Below are 18,909 nucleotides of genomic sequence, written 5' to 3'. Positions count from 1 at the left end.
AATTTGAAAATTTAATTTTTTTCTCAACTTTAAATCAATTAGATATTTTTTCAATTCTAAGGTTAAAATAAAATTAATTATCCTCAAAAACTTTCTACAAAGAGTTTAGAAAAAATATATTTTTGCTCGCTGAAAACAAATTTGAAGTCAAAATTGTTCCATCGCCCTCTGTTTTTTTTTAAATCGAAAAAATCTGTTTTTCAATTTTTTTACCTCTTAAGTTTGATTCTTTCCAATTATGGATAGTTTTTTTGATTAAAAAAATAGGAGTGATGGAGCAATTATGACTTTGTTTTTGAGATTTTAGTGTAAAGTATAATTCTGTATTAAAAAATAGTCTGTTATTTAATTTTTTTATCTTTCAAGTTTTGAATTAATCCATTTAAGGGTAGTTTTTTCGATTTGAAAAAAAAACAGAGGGCGATAGAACAATTTTGATTTCAAATTTGTTTTCAGCGGGCAAAAATACTAAAAGACGTGCAAGTTCAATAATCAGAAAATATTTTTTCTTTGTGTGCCTGTGTAATAACTAATTTTTCATTTCTTTCATTGTTTATGATTAATAATAAAAAGGTTTATTATATTATATATTTGTTATAATAACCTTTAATTTCTTCATGCCATTACGATTTGGTCTTCTATTTATTATTTTTTGTTATAATATATTCACTTTTATATTCATTTCTTTCATTGTTTATGGTTAATAATAAAAAGGTATAAAGGTATAAACGTACCTCTTGACCCTTTGTAAATTTCAAAATGGGATTTGCATAACTTTCCAAGAAATAAATAAAAAAAAAATAACACATTGTAAGATAATAATAATTTTTATTTATCACCATTTTTTTTCAGTTCATTATGTATCGGCATCGTAATTTGTTTTCCTAATAACAATCTATTAAACATAACCTACGACAAGATGCAAATGATGCACCACTACTTTTTTTTTCCATGTCCTGCAAACGACAAATCGAAAAACACGATAAAAAAAATTTGTATTTTTTTTAGCTTTTGTTCTTTGTTTTCTATATACCACTTCTCTCAAAGACAATAATTACTCGCTGTTATTTTCCCTACCAAAAATAAAAAATAAAAAAAAATTGGATAATGATGAGAAAAAGCGAGAATGAGAGAAGAAGTGATTTTCTAAATCGTATTTATTTAACAATTAAATAGTAAATAAGAAATATCGTACGAGTTTACAGTCATGTGTAACTAGTTACATTATATGCAATGACATGGAATATAATACAATGATTGGGGAGCACTATTATACATTTTGTCTTCTTTTTCACATCGCTACGGTCGCTAGCAGCACCGTTATATCGTCAGGTTTTCCTCCTGTAAATAGAAAAAAATTTTTTTTGTCAAAAATAAATTCTACTGTTCAAAGTAAAAACCTAGTCGATTTTTCGTAAGGGTTAGATCTATCGATTTTTTAAATTTATGAAAAAGTGATTTACTAGGTTTTTACTTTGGAACGCAGAATTATTAATAATCCTTTATTATAATTATTATTCCAAATTTTCAGTTTGGTTTTTTTTTTTTCTTTTTTTGTGTTACCTATAGCGTCTATTCCATTTTCCCTAGCGTTTTCAGCGAACGGAGACATAAAAGCTCCGTCAAAAGCTAGAGTACGCGCCATCCAGGCAATTGTATTAGCGACACCTTGTATTTTACAAGGATCACGTTCGCCTTGAATTTTACGCATCTCAGTGACTAGCAACTGGTCAGGCACATTGTCAAACACCCCATCTGTTGCCAAAAGAATTACGTCGCCATCCTCAACGCCAAAACTCGACGTGTCTGCGGATTCCGGACTTAAAATAACAAATTTCACAAAATTATTATTAAAAAAATAATTAACAATATCTAATTGATTTTGATTATTACTGCTCAAGAAAATATCGTTTTTCCTTTTTTTTCGAATAAAAACCCTGGAGAGTTTTTTTTAATTTTACGCCGATTAAAATTTTTTTTTGTCATTAAAGCTGAAAATAAGGACTCTTCAACCCTTAATTGTTTTTTTTTCATTAAAAGTAATATTTACAAGAGAAAAGCTCGAAGAAAGTTTGGAAATTGTCATTTTTTTCCTCAATTTTTCAACTTTAACTGATATTTATGGCATTAATTATATTTTAAATATTTTTTTTTATGTAATATTTAAACGTAATTTTGCGTCGAACGAGTAATATTTGAATAGATTTCTTTAAAAATTGACTGATTTATTGCAGTTTTTCTATTTGCAAGACCAGTAGCAAATTTAATTATTTGTCAGTTTTTTTTAATTTTTCATTCTTAATTGTTTTATGTAGTGTTTTTGAATTTTTAACAATGTTTTGTACCTTGATCAAGCTAAGAATAAGTTTTTCTGTTAATATTAATTTTATTTTCCATATAAGAAAAACGTAGCTAGCCTCAAAAATGAAATTGTTTAGATATTAAATATCAAAAAAAAAAAAATTAATTTTTTAGAACCATTTTTTTAATCAATCAATTCAATATAATAATTATTTTTCAAAACTTCAAATTGCCAATTAATTTAACAAATTTTTATACCTAACAAGCAAAATATGGTACTTTTGCATATAAAAAGGAAATTATATAATAATAAAATACTTGGTCTGTCCTTCTGTCCTAACTTGAAGTTGGCTCATTTTTTGCCAAAGTTGTATAATTGTGTTTCCAAATTTCGGAATAAGTTTCTTTAAAATTCCAAATTCGAAAATTCAATTCACGAAGCTGAAGTACACAACGTTTACCAACGAAATTTTTTTTAAACTTGTATATTGATTCAAAAATTGTACAAAAAATTTATGATGAGAAAAAAGATGCGCCAGGAAATTTCGTACAAGATAGTAATTTGAAAAAAATTTATTTTTAAAAATTAATTTTTAACCCTCGGAGCACATACTGGGTCACACAGACCCTGTCATTAATTTCAATGAAGTGTAATTTGAAAAGTCGGCAATACAACACGAACCTAAGGCCATATAGTGGTAACTAACTAATAAGGAATAATAAGTAACATGATAATCCAAAGAAAATAATAAAATACTAGTAAATATGTTATTAAAAAAGTATAGTTTTAAAAAGTTGTGTCGAAAATCACATTTTTATCGTCTTAAAAGTTACCTTCGTTAAACTACAAAATAAATACCTTTTTTAAAAAATAAAATAAGGTGGTATTTTTTCCCTTATTCTAACACACTTCGAGAATATAAATCCCAATTTTTAGCTTAAAATATTAAAAATTACAAAAGTTACATTTTTTTTTTTAAATTCAACTTTTTCTTTTTAATTAGTTAACTTCACGAATTTTTTTTCAATATGCAAATAATTTAATAATATTTCTAAACTGCATATTCTTATATTTTACAAGATTCAATGAATAAAAAAATATTTTTTTTGTGTTGATCAGTCCAAAAGTTCAAAAATGGGGGAGTTTTGTAAAGTAAACAGGGTCACAGCGACCCAGACTGTGCTACTTGTTCGAAAAAAGAGGTGTGTGCTCCGAGGGTTAATGTACCAGGGGCCAACGAATACCTATTAAATATTAATTATAAAAACACAGGCCTCGAATCAAATTAAAGACACAAAAAAGTCATTTTAGTCGATTTATATTCCAAAAAAAAGGTGGATTTGTTTTTTATTTTAACAAAAATATTTTACAGATTTTTAAATAAAAATTTTTTTTTAATAATAATCCTTTTCGAAGGGTTAAAGTTGAAATTTTTAGAAATAATTAAATTTCAAAAGATATTGTTAATTTTCAAAGAATTATTAAATTTTACAGAACTAAAAATAATTTATCAAACAATTTTTGGAAAACATTTTTTAAATTTAATTGAATTTTCAAAGATTTAAAATTGAGATTTTTGAAATTAATTGAAACTTTAAGTGATTTTTAATTAAAATTTTAGATGATTTCACTAAAAATTTATTAGAAAATGCGGACAAAATACAATAATTTGAAAATAATTTTTAATTGAAAAATGGTTTCAGATAGTTGAATTTTCAAATAATATTATTAAAATAGTTAAAAATAATTGAATTTCCTTAGAGTTATAATTGAAATTATTAAATTTCAAAAAAAAAAAATTTCGATGAAAATTTTTAGAAATAATTAAATTTTAGATGCTTTTAAATTCAAATTATTGAAAATTCAATTAATTTTGAATTCAAATTTTTGAGAATAATGAAATTTTATTTGATTTTAAATTTGGAAAATAACTGAATTTCAGTTCATTTTGAATTGAAAATTTTGGGAAATAATTGAATTTTAATTGAAATTTTGGATAATAATTTAATTGAAGTTCATTTTTGATTGAAAATTTGGATAATTAATTTTGAATAGAAATTTTTAAAAAATAATTGCATTTTATTTCATTTTAAATTGAAAACTTGGTAAATAATTAAATTTTAAATTGAAAATTTTTGATAATTATTGGATTTTTAATTGATTTTTAATTAAAATTTCGGGTAATAATTGAATTTTAGTTTATTTTGAATTGAAATTTTTAGAAAATAATTCAATTTTATTGTGATATATTTTTTTAAATTATAAACAATTGTTAAATTTCATAAAAATTTGAATTGAAAAATAATTTTGATATAATTGAATTTGTGATGTATTTCATTAAAATTATTAAAAATAATTAATTTAGTGAAGAATTATTTTAGTTCAAAATTTATTAAATAATTGAATTGAAGAAGATCTGAAGAAGATCTACATTTTATACTAAAAAAATGTATTTTATTTACATTTTTTTGCAAATGTAAAAAAAATGTCGCATTTTATTAAAATAAGTCGAAAAAAGTCGTATAATTCGAGGCCTGTAAACATATAATTTTCATTATTATCATTTAATATGTAATAATATTCCAATAAATTAAATTATTATTGATAATATTAATCTTTAATTTCTTTATAACAAACAATTAAATACTCAATTTGGCGCGCGTTTAATTTTGCTAGTATTTTTTATAAAATATAAATACCTATCACTGAGGACTTGTCCAGAGTGTCCAGGAGGGGGAAGTGACAACTGAAAAGGTGTATTAAAATAATGTTGTTGTTCGGACGAACGATGCACCACTTCTCCTTTTCGTACAACAACAAAACCACTATCTCCTATGTTCGCCGCATAGATACTGCTCGTTTCCTTATTAAATACAATAACACATGCAGTACTGCTACCTGTGAATTAACAATAATTTTTTTTTCGTAAATATACCAAGAAAATATTCAGAACTTGGATCGACTTTAAGGCATAAAAAAAATCGTTTTAGTCAATTTAAATTCCAAAAAAAAGTCGATGTTTTTTTATTTTTAACAAAATTTAATTGATTAATAAATATTTTACTTTAAATAACAAATTTTATTAGATATTAAATTCATTTTATTAATTCTGTAATGAGAATAATTCTATAGGGTCAGTTGGGGTAAATTGAAACAAGGGGTAAATCGAAACAGTAGTTATTTCAGTTAAATAAAAAATTTTTTTTAAATAAATAAGGCCTCAAACCTTGAACCTTAGATCACCCCCAACAAGGTTTGAGGCCGTATTTATTTTTAAAATTTTTTAATTAATTGAAATAACTACTGTTTCGATTTACCCCTTGTTTCTATTTACTCCAACTGACCCTAATGAATATTATCAAGAAAATCTATTTCCAATATTTCAGAATCAAACTAATTGTAAGACAAATTTTCAAAATTTTATTTAAGTAGAACAAATTTCTAAAAAAGAAAAAATTCTTAAAGTTCCATTTTTATAATTTTTTCAAGTCTGATTTAAGCAATTTATTTCAGGCAATACTTAATAAAGTTTTACAGATTTTTAAATAATTTTTTTTTTTTAAATAATAATAATTTTGGAAGAGTTAAAGGGATTTGAAATTTTTAGAAATAATTGAATTTGAAAAGATTGTGTTAATTTGCAGAAAATAATTAAATTTTACAGAACTAAAAATAATTTATCAAATAATTTTAGATAATATTTTTTTAAAAAGTAATTGAATTTTTAAAGATTTACAATTTAGATTTTTGAAATTAATTCAACTTCAAGTGATTTTTAATTTTTAATTTTTACGATGCTCAAGTACGCAACGTTTATGATAAACAATTTTCAAAAAAAAAAAAAATTTTTTTAAATGAAAAAATTCTATAATTTTTTGCTTAAAAATTTTTTTTTTGTAATTAGTTGATTAATAAAAACAACAAGAAATATTTTTTAGGCAAAAAATTATAGAATTTTTTCATTTTAAAAAATTATTTCTTTAAAAATCGTTTATCATAAACGTTGCGTATACTTCAGCTTCGTTAATTTTTGATAATTTCACTAAAAAATTTATCTGAAATTCTAGACAAAAAAAACAATAATTTAAAAACTTTTTAAGCGAAAAATGGTTTTAGATAGTTGAATTTTCGAAGAATATAATAAAAATCATTAAAAATAATTGAAATTTTTGTAAATAATTAAATTTCATGTGATTTTGAATTAAAATTTTTTTTGTTAATTTTATTTGTTAATTTTTTAAAAATTATAAACTATTAAATTTCATAAAAATTTTAATTGAAAAATTGTTTTCAGATAATTGAATTTGTTGAAGAATTTCATTAAAATTATTAAAAATAATTAATTTAGTGAAGAATTTTAGTTAAAAATTTTGTTAAATAATTGAAATAAAAAAAGATTTAACGCGAAGATTCTTTTTTTTTTTTTGTTAAATAAATAATTTCAATACCTAATATAGGTTGCTTATTTTCAAGTAATTCATAATAACTGCGTGCTAATAAACCCGCTGGTTCAGTAGGTGTAAATTTTCCCATATTAACTAGCCTCTCGCATGTTCTCATGAGAAAACTTGAAAATTCTCCTGGATCTATTCCATAGTGTATCCAACCACCAACTCCATCGGCTACGCCTGCAAAATTTCGCATATATATTATTATTATTCTTTTAATATAGAATAAATTATTTATTTATACCCTTTCGTACAAAGTAAATTATATATTTCACGCAACTTTGAGTCAACATTATCTTTGTACTGAATATTGAAAAATCACTATAAATTTTTGTTCTTTTTGTTAAGTACGTTTATCTCGGAAATCCTTTTGAAAAAAATAATTAACATTTAAATAATTAAAATATTATTAATTGTACTTTCTGAAAAATGAAATATCAATTTTCAAGAAAAAATTAATTTTAAACGTAGAAATTTTTTTTTTTTTTACACAATTTGCATAAGTTAAAAATTTTCTGTTATATCACTTTTACAGAATTATTTTCTGGAGATAATAAGCAGATATTGGAAATATTTTAGGTTTTTAATTTTTTTTCTTGAAAATTGATATTTCTTCTTTCAGAAAGTAAAATTAATTTTTATTATTTTAATTATTTAAATGTTAATTAATTTTAGAGGTCTCCATTTCCGTGGTTAAACGTTCTTAATTTTATTTTACAATTTTTTTTTAGTTTCCCTAGTAAGAATTATTATAGAAAAATTAGAAAATGAAATTTTCATCTCTAAGAATTTTTAAATTATTTTTAAAATCTTATAATTTGAAAACAATTATATAAAAAATTTTAAAAAAAAACAATTTTTTATATTAATAACAATTTTTTTCTTTCTTTAAATTATAAAAAGTCAGCAAACAAAGATTATTGCTGATGCTGCGCGATATTCATTATAATAATAATTGAATAAAATTTGTTATGAAGCGAACAACCGTGAAAACGTAAAACGAACGCTACTAAAAATATCTCACGACTAAAATTTGTTAGTTTTGGCACATTGTCAAATATTTATTAAAAGAGAGATATTTAAACATTATGTCACATGTTAACGTGAGAAAAAAAACAATTTTTAAAAAATTTCATGAAATTATTATTGAAAGCAACTATTTAAGAATAACTTTGTTGACGATCTATTTTAGCAAAATTTTAGAATAAAAGAAATAAAATTTAAATAGAAGCAATAAATTTATTTAAAAAAACTAAATTATAATTTGAGAAAAAAAAAACATAAAAAAAAATTTAATATCGTCTTGGAAATTTAAAGAAAAATTAAATTTTCTTTTTTCTTTATATTGTATTTGGACTTTGAACATCGCTGTTTTTACAATCAAAGAGCAGAGTTTGATAAATGATAATAATTTTAAATTTACTTTAAATTAAAAGTGAGAAAAAAAATGGAGAGAAATAAAATATATAAACAGAGACAATAAATAAATTGTAAACATCGAAAGAAATAAATATAAAAATAATATATATGTGGAGTTTTTAAAAAAAAGTCAAATTCCATTTTAGAATTTACTCTTAAGGTTAATTTAATCGTTGAAAATTATAGATAATGAACTCTAATTGCGGAATAATTATTGTCACCTTTGTGTTAAATGCTTTTTATAGTCTCTCAAACTGGTTTTTTTTAAAAAAAATATCGTATTTCAAAATTTTAATATTTAATTACTAATTAATTCGAATCAATCGTTTTTTTAATACTTTTTAATTCAAAATTTTTAAAATTTTCGATTTTTAAATATAGACCTATTTTACAATTCCCAATTGCCCCATTTTTTTGGCAATTTTTATTTAAAAAAAAAAACTTATAAACAAATTATTTTTCTTTGCTTTTGAATCGTTTTTTTTTAAACTTTGTGTTTAAATAATTTTTTATTCCTTTTTTTTATTTAACAAATGAGACAAATTGACGTGATAAATAATAATTTAAAGAAAAAAAATTTTTTATCTTTTTATTTTTCAAAACAAAAAAATTTTTTTTTGACACTAGAATAGAAAAGTAAATCAAAATAGAAAAATATTTTGAAAAATAAAAAAAAAGATTACAAGATTTTATTTAACAAATTATTTAAATAAAAAAAAATTTAATTATTTCTATTCTAAAACTTTTTTCGTATTTTCAAGAATTATAAAATTATTTTTTTTTTAATAAACGACCCGTGAGGAATGAAAATTAAATTGTTTATAAATAAATAATGAATAATAATAAATAATTTTTATTTCTACTTTTATTTTTAATAATTGATTATTTCTGTGGTACGTTTTTTGGGAACGCATGATTATGTTCTAAAAATCATTAGTTAGAATTTTCATTTTATGGAATTTCATTTGTCATATTATAATTATTTTTGAGCCGAATTTTTTTATTTGTTCGAATTCGTATTTTGCAGAATTTTCATCAAAACGATTTTCTATATTACAGAATTTTTATATAATCGAAAATTCATTTCACAGAATTTTTATTTCTTCGAATTTTTATTTGTCAGAATTTTTATTTAACACAATTTTCATTTAACATAATAGGCAATTTAAAGAATTTTTATTGGGTAGAATTTCATTGCATAGAATTTTCATTTTATTCTTTCAGATGAATTTTCATTTCTTCGAATTATTATTTGATATAATTTTCATAAAACCGATTTTTCTGCAGAATTTTTACTTAACCAAAAAATTTACCAATTTACCAGAATTTTTAATTGATAGAATTTTCATTTGTCCGAATAAACAATCGATTTTGGCGCGATTTTTAAAATCAACCAATCAAAAATTATACATAAAATTGTGATTGGTTGATTTTAAAAATCGCGCCGAAATCGATTGTTGCTTCGGTCATTTGCAATTTCGGACAAATGAAAATTCTATCAATTAGAAATTCTGTGATTTTTCGGTTAAGTAAAAATTCTGCAGAAAAGTCGGTTTTATGGAAATTATATCAAATAATAATTCGAACAAATGAAAATTCATCTGAAAGAATAAAATAAAAAATCTATGCAATGAAATTCTACCAAATAAAAATTCTTTAAAATGCCTATTAAGTTAAATGAAAATTCGAGCAAATAAAAATTCTGACAAATAAAAATTCGAAGAAATAGAAATTCTGTGAAATGAATTTTCGGTTATATAAGAATTCTGTAATATAGAAAATCGTTTTGATGAAAATTCTTGCAAAATACTAATTCGAAGAAATAAAAATTCGGCTTAAAAATAATTATATGACAAATGAAATTTCATAAAATGAAAATTCTAACTAATGATTTTTAGAATATAATCATGTTTTTTGTTTTATTTTTATTTTATTATTAATTTATTTTTACTTTATTTTTTTATTTAATATTAATTAATTAATTTTATTTTTATATTTCATTTTTAATTTTATAATTTTTTTAATAATTTTTATTTATCAAACTAACAATAAAACTATTCATTCAATTTTTAATGTTTTTGATCATTAATTTAATTTTTAATAAAAAAATTTTAGAGATTTTTATAGACAAATTTTTTTTTAAATAATTAATAATTTTGGAAGAGTTAAAGTTGAAATTTCTTAGAAATTATTTGAATTTCCAAAGATTTTGTTAATTTTTAGATAATAATTAAATTTTACAGAACTAAAAATAACTTATTAAATAAATTTTAGATAACATTTTTTAAAAGTAATTGAATTTTCAAAGATTTACAATTTTGATTTTTTTAAATTTATTGAACTTCAAGTGATTAAAAATAAAAAAAAACTTTTGATGATTTCACTAAAAAATTTATTAGAAATTGCAGACAAAAATAAAAACTTTTTAAGCGAAAAATGGTTTTAGATAGTTGAATATTCGAAGAATATTATAAAAATAGTTAAAAATAGTTAAAAATAATTTTATTTCAGGAGAGTTATAATTAAAATTATTAAATTATTAAATTTGAAGTTGAAACTTTTGAAAACAATTGAATTTTTACTTGATTTTGGATTGAAATTTTTTGGATAACAATTTAATTTTAGTTGATATTGGAATGAGAATTTTGATAATTAATTTGGAATTGAAATTTTTGAGAATAATTAAATTTTAGTTGATTTTGAATTGAAAATTATTAAAATAATTTAATTTTACTTGATTTTGGATTGAAATTTTTGAAAATAATTGAATTTCAATTGAAATTTTTTGGATAATAATTTAATTTTAGTTGATATTGAAATGAGAATTTTGATAATTAATTTGGAATTGAAATTTTTGAGAATAATTAAATTTTAGTTGATTTTGAATTGAAAATTATGAAAATACTTAATTGAATTTTAAAAGAGATTTTAAATTGAAAAATTTGAAAATAATTGAAATTTTTGCAAATAATTAAATTTCAAGTGAATTTGAATTAAAAATTTTGTAGTAATTTTATTTGCTAATTTTTTTTTAAATTATAAACAATTATTAAATTTCATAAAAATTTTAATTGAAAAATAGTTTTTTAATAATTAATTTATACTGAAGAATTTTAGTTGAAAATTTGTTAAATAATTTAAATAAAAATTATCTAAAGAAGATTTGCATTTTATACTAAAAAAAAACGTATTTTGTTTAAAAATTTTGTAAAAAAAAAAAATCGAAAAAGTCGCATTTTATTAAAAAAAAAAGTCGAAAAAAGTCGGAAATACTCGAAAAAGTCGTATAATCCGAGGCCTGTATTTTATTTATTATATCGAAATATAAATTTTGATCTTGAATCACCCACAACAATGTTAAAATTTATAATCGATTTTTTAAATTCCTTTTTTTGGTTCTTAATAGAAAAAAAATTATATATTTATTTTAAATTTCCCACTTTTCGAGTTATGAATTTTTTAATTTTTATTTCTACCAAAAAAAAAAAATTTCATAAGCGCTTTGCGCTCTTCAAATCCGGGTACAAAGCTCGAGGTTAGAAATAACAAATTTTTTTTTTTTTTTCACCAAAAAAAGAATCGAAAAAAATGAATTTAAAAAAAAAAAATTAACCTTCAAATACTCACCAATGACTTCCACAGCCTTAAATTTAGCACTAAACCAAGCATCGTCGCCAAATTGACCCTTGGGCATTCGACCACGGGCAAAGTCCTTTGGAAAACCGCAAACAGCCGAGACAAGTGACGCCTCGCGCTTTTTTGTAACATTTGGCTCGGCAATTGCTGAGAAATTTGTAAATCCATTCCAAATTGCACGCGAGAGCAACCTCCCAGTCCAATAAATGGACTGCATTTTATGGAGGAGCCTCTCCTGCTTTTTTCAACACTTCCAATTTATTATTGTCGCGCACATGTTGTCTCGCCCTCTTTATCACACATCACACCATTGAAAATAAAAGAAAAAAAAAAAAAAAAAAATTCTCACGAGTATTTCATAAATAGAGAGAAAAAAAAAATTACTCTCACATTACGTAAGATGAAAATTTTACTAAACCAATTGTAATAACTGCCAATAAAGCTTTGCGTAAAATTAACTACTATTGTCTATATAGACAATTTTTTTTCTTTTTTTTTTGACGTATTTCCTACGTTTTCGATAATACCCGAATTATAATCACAACTCGTGATGTTGGTATGGAATTACTCTGAATATAGTCGCGAATGAATAGGCATAGAGAGTTATACATAGAGAGCGAAGTGAGTTTTATTTTTGACAAAGATGAGGAACTCCAGTTAATGTCACATTTTAAATGTTTTACTAATAGATTGATATTCAATCAGCATACACTTTCTATAATTTTGATAAAAATAAAATAAATTATTAAAATCTTATCGCTATAAGGTAAGTGTAATTAAATATTTATACAATTATTTTATTATTTTACACATGAAAAATGTCATATATTTATCGAATTTTGTAAATGAGAAACACGCTAACAAAAAAATAATAGATAAATATAACCTCAAAAACAATTTCCTCGTCAACATTTGACAATATTTTGATGATAAAAATTTGCAATTAAAACTATTTTAATTGTTTACTATTTGCTGCTAATATTTTTCTAAATTATTAGGTTTTTTTTTTAAACTAATTTTTTTTTTATTCTTTGAAATGGGGCAAAATTTCTGAAGTGATCCAATAGCAAAAATGTGAATATTGAATTTTTTGAAAAATCATAACTATTGTATAAAAGGATGAAAAAAATGTTGACCTATATGTTTTCGAAAAAAAAAATTTCTGCTCTTTCGAATGGTGCAAAAAAAGAAATTCAAAATTTACCCCTTTTTTGAAAATCAAAAAAAAATTCAAATAAAAATTTTTGATTTTCAAAAAACGGGAAAATTTTGAATTTTTTTTTTGCCCTTTAAAAAAGACTTTTTATTTCTTTTTTTTTACCACTTAAAATGAAGCATAAAATGTATAGTTTTAATAAACAAATTAAATAAAATATTATTTTTTTCCCGTCTAAATTGTAAAATTAACAAAAAAAAAAAAAAAAAAAAAACTTGATTAGAAAATTTTTACTTGATGGAGAATTTTATTAAACAAAATTTTCGGAACTTCATCCAAATTTTCTTTTAGTCGAAATTATTTGTTCAAATTATTTTTTCTTTTTGACAAAATTTCCATTAAACTGATTTTTTATATTAGAGCAAATTTTTACTTAAGCGAAAATTCACATCATAAAATTTCCATTTTTTCGAATTTTCATTTGTCAGAATTTTTATTTGTTCGATTTAATTTTCGTCAGAAACTTTTGGAAGCGAATTTTTAAATTAACCAATAAGAATAATTAGCCAGAAAATTTTTATTGGTTAATTTGAAAGTTTGCGCCGATATATTATTTATTTAAAAAAATAAAAATTCAATTAAATTGAAATTGTGTTAAATTAATTTTCTGTCACGTAAAAATTTTATAAATATGATAAATCGGTTATATTCTTTTAAATAATAATTCGAATGAATATTTTTATTAAATTAAAAATCCAGAGAATTAAATTTTGCTGAATAAAAAATTCGTTAAAATGATATTTTTTTTGTTTTATTTTTTAAAAAGCACATGAAAATTCGAACAAATAAAAATAAACGGAGCAAATAAATACAAATAAAAATTTAAACAAAAATTCTGTTACATTAAAAATCGGATTATAATACACGGAGAAAAATGGAAAAACGAATAAAGTAACTTTTACTATACTTTAAAAGTAAAACCGAAACTGTTCGCATTTTTGTCAATTTTTACTCCAGAAATAGTAAAATTTACTCCGAAAATATTAAAAGTTACTTCGAAAATAATAAAAATTATTACGGAAATAGGAAAAATTTACTATTTCTGAAGTAAAAAATTGCCAGAAATGTGCAGAAACTGCAGACAGTTCTGGTTTTACTTTTTAAGTATAGTAAAAGTTAATTTATTCCTTTCTCCATTTTTCTCCGTATGGAAATTCGTATTACAAAAAATAATTCGAAATAAATAAAAATTCGGCTAAAAGAAAATTCTATCAAAAAGTCGAATATTCATTTTTCAGATTAAAATTTAAAAGAATTTTTTTTTAAACGAATTTTTACTTAACAGAATTTTTACACAGGGTGATGTTTATGTTCCGGATCCCTAAAAAATTTTTTTTAATTCCACTGATTTTTTTTGTTTAAAAAAACTGAAATAATGAGATAAAAAAAAAAATTTTTATGGTGTCCAGAACATAAAAATCATCCTCTATATCGAAGTTTTATTGCACAGAATTCTTAAGAAGCCGAATTTTTATTTGTCCAAAATTGCAAATGGCCGAAAAAACAAGCAGAAAGATTTAGGCGCGATTTTTGAAATTCAACCAATCACGAATTTCTTGATAATTTCTGATTGGTTCAATTTCAAAAATCGCGCCTAATTTTTTCTGTTAATTGTTTTTTCGGCCATTTGCAATTTCGGACAAATAAAAATTCGGCTTTTTAAGAATTCTGTGCAATAAAACTTCGATATTTTAAGAATTCTTATATAAGTAAAAATTCGTTTAAAAATTAAATTTTAATTAAAGAATAAGCAAAAAATGATATACTGGAAAGAATTGCAATTGAAAAAAATTTTACATGACAAAAACTTGTATTTTTTGGATGTTTTTGAAAAAAAGGGGGTTAAATATTATTTTTTGAAAATTTTGACCACGCAATTTGAAAGAGCGATAAAAAAGCAGTCGGAAATGATTTGTCTGATATTTTAAAAATTTTTTTTTCTGTTAATGGTATGAGGTTGAAATCCAAGTCGAGAATCAGCTCATTTGGGCGTTAAAGTGTTAATGATAAATTGATAAATCATCAAAATTCTGTCAATTTTTAAAAATAATTAATAAGTCCAAAAATTTAACAGACGAAATTCATTTCAAATCAGGCAGGCTGTAATGTCGTTTATCTAAAATTTAGGAGAAAAAAACTTCAAAGTATTATAACTTTTAAAGTAATTTAGATATTTTTTTCTTTTTGCATTTGAAAGAGTTTTTATTTTTCTTTCAAAATCCGTTGGCGAAATTTAAAAAATGTTCAAAAATCACAAAATGGCAACCATTTTAATAAAAAAAAAAACCACTTTTTCTTTGCTTGAAATTTTTTTGTCTATTGTCTTTACCGTGAAGAATATTGTTTATAAGAATTTAACTTGAGCCCGATTTTGGTAGAAGAAAAAACAATTTTTATTGTTATTTTCTAAGAAAAAATTTTTTTTCTTCTACTAGAATCGAGCTCAAGTTAAATTCATATAAAAAATATTCTTCACAGTAAAGAAAATTCACAAAAAAATTTTGAGCAAAAAAAAAGTGGAGTTCTTGAGTAATTAAAATTTTTTTTTTATTAAAATGGCCGCCATTTTGTTATTTTTGAACATTTTTTAATTTCGCCAACGGATTTTGAAAGAAAAATAAAAGCTCTTTCAAATGCAAAAAGAAAAAATATCTAAATTAATTTAAAAGTTATTTAAAAATTTTTTTTTCCCCCTAAATTTTTGAGAAACGACGTTTCAGCCTGTCTGATTCGAAATGAATTTGATCAAGAATAAATTTTTTTTATTCTAGATTTTAAATCTTTTCTTTCTTTTTTTGGTTTGCTTACAGAAATATTTAAACAGAGAGAATTATCGGAATCGAAAATATAAATTGTTCTTCAATTTTTTAACATAAATAATTATTTTATGTGATTGCATATATAAAATGTCGAGCCGTAAGAGAAATAGTTCAGGAAATTTAAAAAATGACGAAAATAAAATAATAATCTGCGTAGATGATGATGATGATGAAGCTTTAAGTAAAAAAATTAAAAGAAGTAAAAAATCACCACTAATTGTTGCTATTATAGAAAACAATATTGAAATTGTTCGACAACTTTTAAATAGTGATAAGAAAATTTCTAAATTAACAAATAATACAGCAATGACACATTTGTATTTTGCTGTTGAGAATAATAATGTTGAAATTGTAAAATATTTGATTGAAAAGGGATATAGAAAAAAATTATCAATTCAAGAAAATCATATTCTTGTTCGTAAATGCATTGTAAATGATTGTTTGGATATTGTAAAATGTCTAATTAACAGTAAAATGGGAATCAATGATGAGGATTCAAAATCGGAAACTTTACTTCATTCTGCAGCGTTTTATGGACGATTGGATATAATAAAATATCTAGTTGAATGTGGTGCTGATGTACATGTGAAAACAGATTATAATGAAACACCATTTCATTATGCAATAAGAGGAAAAAATATTGCAGTTATAAGAGAATTGTTAAATTTAAGTAATGCCAAAGAGACTCCATATAGAATGATGTTCAACGATATGGCTGTTCATGTTGCAGCTGAAGTTGGCAATGAAGAAATATTAAATATTCTTCTCGATGAGGGATATTCTATGGAGAGTAGTTTTAAAGGAAGAAAACCAATTCACGCTGCAGCAGCATTTAATAATTGGAAATTAGTTAATTTATTTATTAAAGCAGGCGTTAGCATTGATTCAGTAACAAAAAATTATGAATCACCATTGCATTTTGCCCTTGGATCGGGTCAATTGTCAGCAGTTAAATTTCTATTAGATGCTGGAGCATCACCTTTTAAGGATGAATATTATTGTAGAATAAGACCATTTAATATGTTATTAGACAAAGAAAAATGGAATTCAAATGTTCCATTAAAATTAATGATAGAACGTCAAGTTAAAAGTCTTAGATGTTTGCTTAATTATTTTTCAGAAAATCAAAGATTTGTATTACAACTTATTGATAGTGCATTTGAATATAAAGCACCAATAGAATTATTAAATGTTCTATTTGAATATTATGTTAGTGATATTTCTTATATGAAATTGAATTATTTTCTTGATGATCATAAAAATTTTGCAATCCTCATAGATCATATGCATCGTAATGATCTTGCTTCACAATTAAATGGAATAGTGGATAATTCATTTTATAATAAAATTAAAGAATGTAAAAATTTTTGTCAAATATTAGTTGCGCGCTTAGTTTTATTATTGTCTGTTTCTGAAAATTTAAAAATTGAAAATCATTTAAAAACAATTATCAAATTTTCCATTAATGATTACTATAAATTGTGCAATGAACAATTAATAATTATGAAAAATACAAAAATTTACAATGATTCCGATGTAACTTATTATGATATATTAAGTAAACCTTTAGAAAATATTGCAAATTATATAAGATGTGAAAAAATGGTTACATCATTAGAATCTTCTTATGATAAATTTTCAGCATATTCTGAACTTTTAAAGGCACGTGTTGAAAAAGGTAAACAGAGATATCAATTAATTGACGATAGCATTAATTGTTTTTTTAATATTATTGAAAGAAAATATAAAATTCAATTACCATGTTTAGTGATAATGACAATTTTTGAATCATTATCAACAATTGATTTAAGAAAAATGATTGAATTCTGTTCTTAATCTTCGTTATTGGTAAAAAAAAAAAACTGTAAAACGTCTTTAAATTATAAAAAAAATTAAAGAATTTTGTTTTGTTCTTGTTCATGAAATATGATTTCATTCATTATTTTAGTTTGCGTACTGTTTTAAACATCATAATAGAAAAAAAAATTTAGATGTGAAATTTGTTTTCTAAATCATTTTTTTGTATTAATATATAAAATATCTATTAAAAATTGTATTTCCAAGGATTTATAGTTTTGTGAAATAAAAATTATTTTCTTTTCTGGTACAAAATGTAAAATTTATTCATTTACAAAAATTGTATTTTAATAAATTTTATATATAATTATTTTTTAGACGAATTTTCATTTTTCTATTTAAAAGAATTTTTATCACACAGAATTCTTAAAACGGCAAAATTTTATTTGTCCGAAATCGAAAATGCCCGAACAAATAATCTGACAGGAAGACTTGGGCGCGATTTTTAAAATTGACCAAAATTATCAAGAAATTCGTGAATTTTAAAAATCGCGCTCAATTCTTTCTGTCGGATTATTTGTTCGGGCATTTGCGATTTCGGACAAATAAAATTTTGGCGTTTTAAGAATTCTGTATAATAAAAATTCTGTTCAGTAAATTTAAAAAGAAATTCTGTCAAATGCTAATACGAAAAATGAAAATTAGTCTAAAAAATAATTATATTTTATACAATTCTTTCATATTAAAATTAAAACGCATGATTATGTTCTAAAAATCATTAGTTAGAATTTTCATTTTATGGAATTTCATTTGTCATATAATTATTTTTGAGCCGAATTTTTTTATTTGTTCGAATTCGTATTTTGCAGAATTTTCATCAAAACGATTTTCTATATTACAGAATTTTTATTTGTTCGAATTTTTATTTGTCAGAATTTCTAATTGATAAAATTTTCATTTGTCCGAAATTGCAAATGTCCGAACAAACAATCGACAGAAATATTTCGGCGCGTTTTTTAAAATCAACCAATCAAAAATTATACATAAAATTGTGATTGGTTGATTTTAAATATCGCGCCGAAATCAATCTGTCGATTGTTTGTTCGGACATTTGCAATTTCGGACAAATGAAAATTCTATCAGGTTGGATTTACATTTTTATGTAAATGCAGAATGCAAAACCGAAAATAATGAGAGTGAAAAGGACAGGGATATATCACTATCCTTTTCACTCTCATTATTTTCGGTTTTGCATTCTGCATTTACATAAAA

At 22.4% G+C, this 18,909-nt stretch overlaps 2 protein-coding genes across 2 annotated transcripts; one reads left to right on the top strand and one right to left on the bottom strand.

Moving 5' to 3' along the window:
* Positions 1–1,139: 1,139 nt before the first annotated feature.
* On the bottom strand, positions 1,140–12,337 carry LOC127288935 (protein phosphatase PTC7 homolog). The gene is made up of 5 exons (XM_051316652.1): positions 11,797–12,337; positions 6,751–6,930; positions 5,002–5,200; positions 1,564–1,820; positions 1,140–1,341 (listed from the first exon to the last, which is right to left on the bottom strand). The coding sequence occupies exons 1-5, from the start codon at positions 12,020–12,022 to the stop codon at positions 1,292–1,294; spliced, it is 912 nt and encodes a 303-aa protein (XP_051172609.1). The 5' UTR covers positions 12,023–12,337; the 3' UTR covers positions 1,140–1,291.
* A 114-nt stretch (positions 12,338–12,451) lies between these two features.
* LOC127288934 (ankyrin-1-like) lies at positions 12,452–17,946 on the top strand. Its single transcript, XM_051316651.1, has 2 exons — positions 12,452–12,571; positions 15,832–17,946. Exon 2 carries the CDS (start codon positions 15,928–15,930, stop codon positions 17,674–17,676), a length of 1,749 nt encoding a protein of 582 aa, XP_051172608.1. The 5' UTR covers positions 12,452–12,571; positions 15,832–15,927; the 3' UTR covers positions 17,677–17,946.
* Positions 17,947–18,909: the final 963 nt, after the last annotated feature.

This window comes from Leptopilina boulardi, unplaced genomic scaffold (genome assembly GCF_019393585.1).
Source record: "Leptopilina boulardi isolate dan_hultmark-lab unplaced genomic scaffold, ZJU_Lbou_2.1 LbouV2_399, whole genome shotgun sequence".
Taxonomy (NCBI): domain Eukaryota; kingdom Metazoa; phylum Arthropoda; class Insecta; order Hymenoptera; family Figitidae; genus Leptopilina; species Leptopilina boulardi.
The sequence above is the reverse complement of the archived record's forward strand: the minus strand, read 5'-3'. Positions and strand labels throughout refer to the sequence as shown.

Bases quoted from the DNA above. Each gene is read 5' to 3' on its own strand.
- LOC127288934 (XM_051316651.1), top strand. From the start codon at position 15,928: ATGTCGAGCCGTAAGAGAAATAGTTCAGGAAATTTAAAAAATGACGAA.
- LOC127288935 (XM_051316652.1), bottom strand. From the start codon at position 12,022: ATGCAGTCCATTTATTGGACTGGGAGGTTGCTCTCGCGTGCAATTTGG. The intron at 1,821-5,001 runs GTATTTATATTT...TGTTATTTTAAG, and splicing joins GGACAAGTCCTCAGTGATAG to TCCGGAATCCGCAGACACGT. The intron at 1,342-1,563 runs GTAACACAAAAA...TTCTATTTACAG, and splicing joins AAATGGAATAGACGCTATAG to GAGGAAAACCTGACGATATA.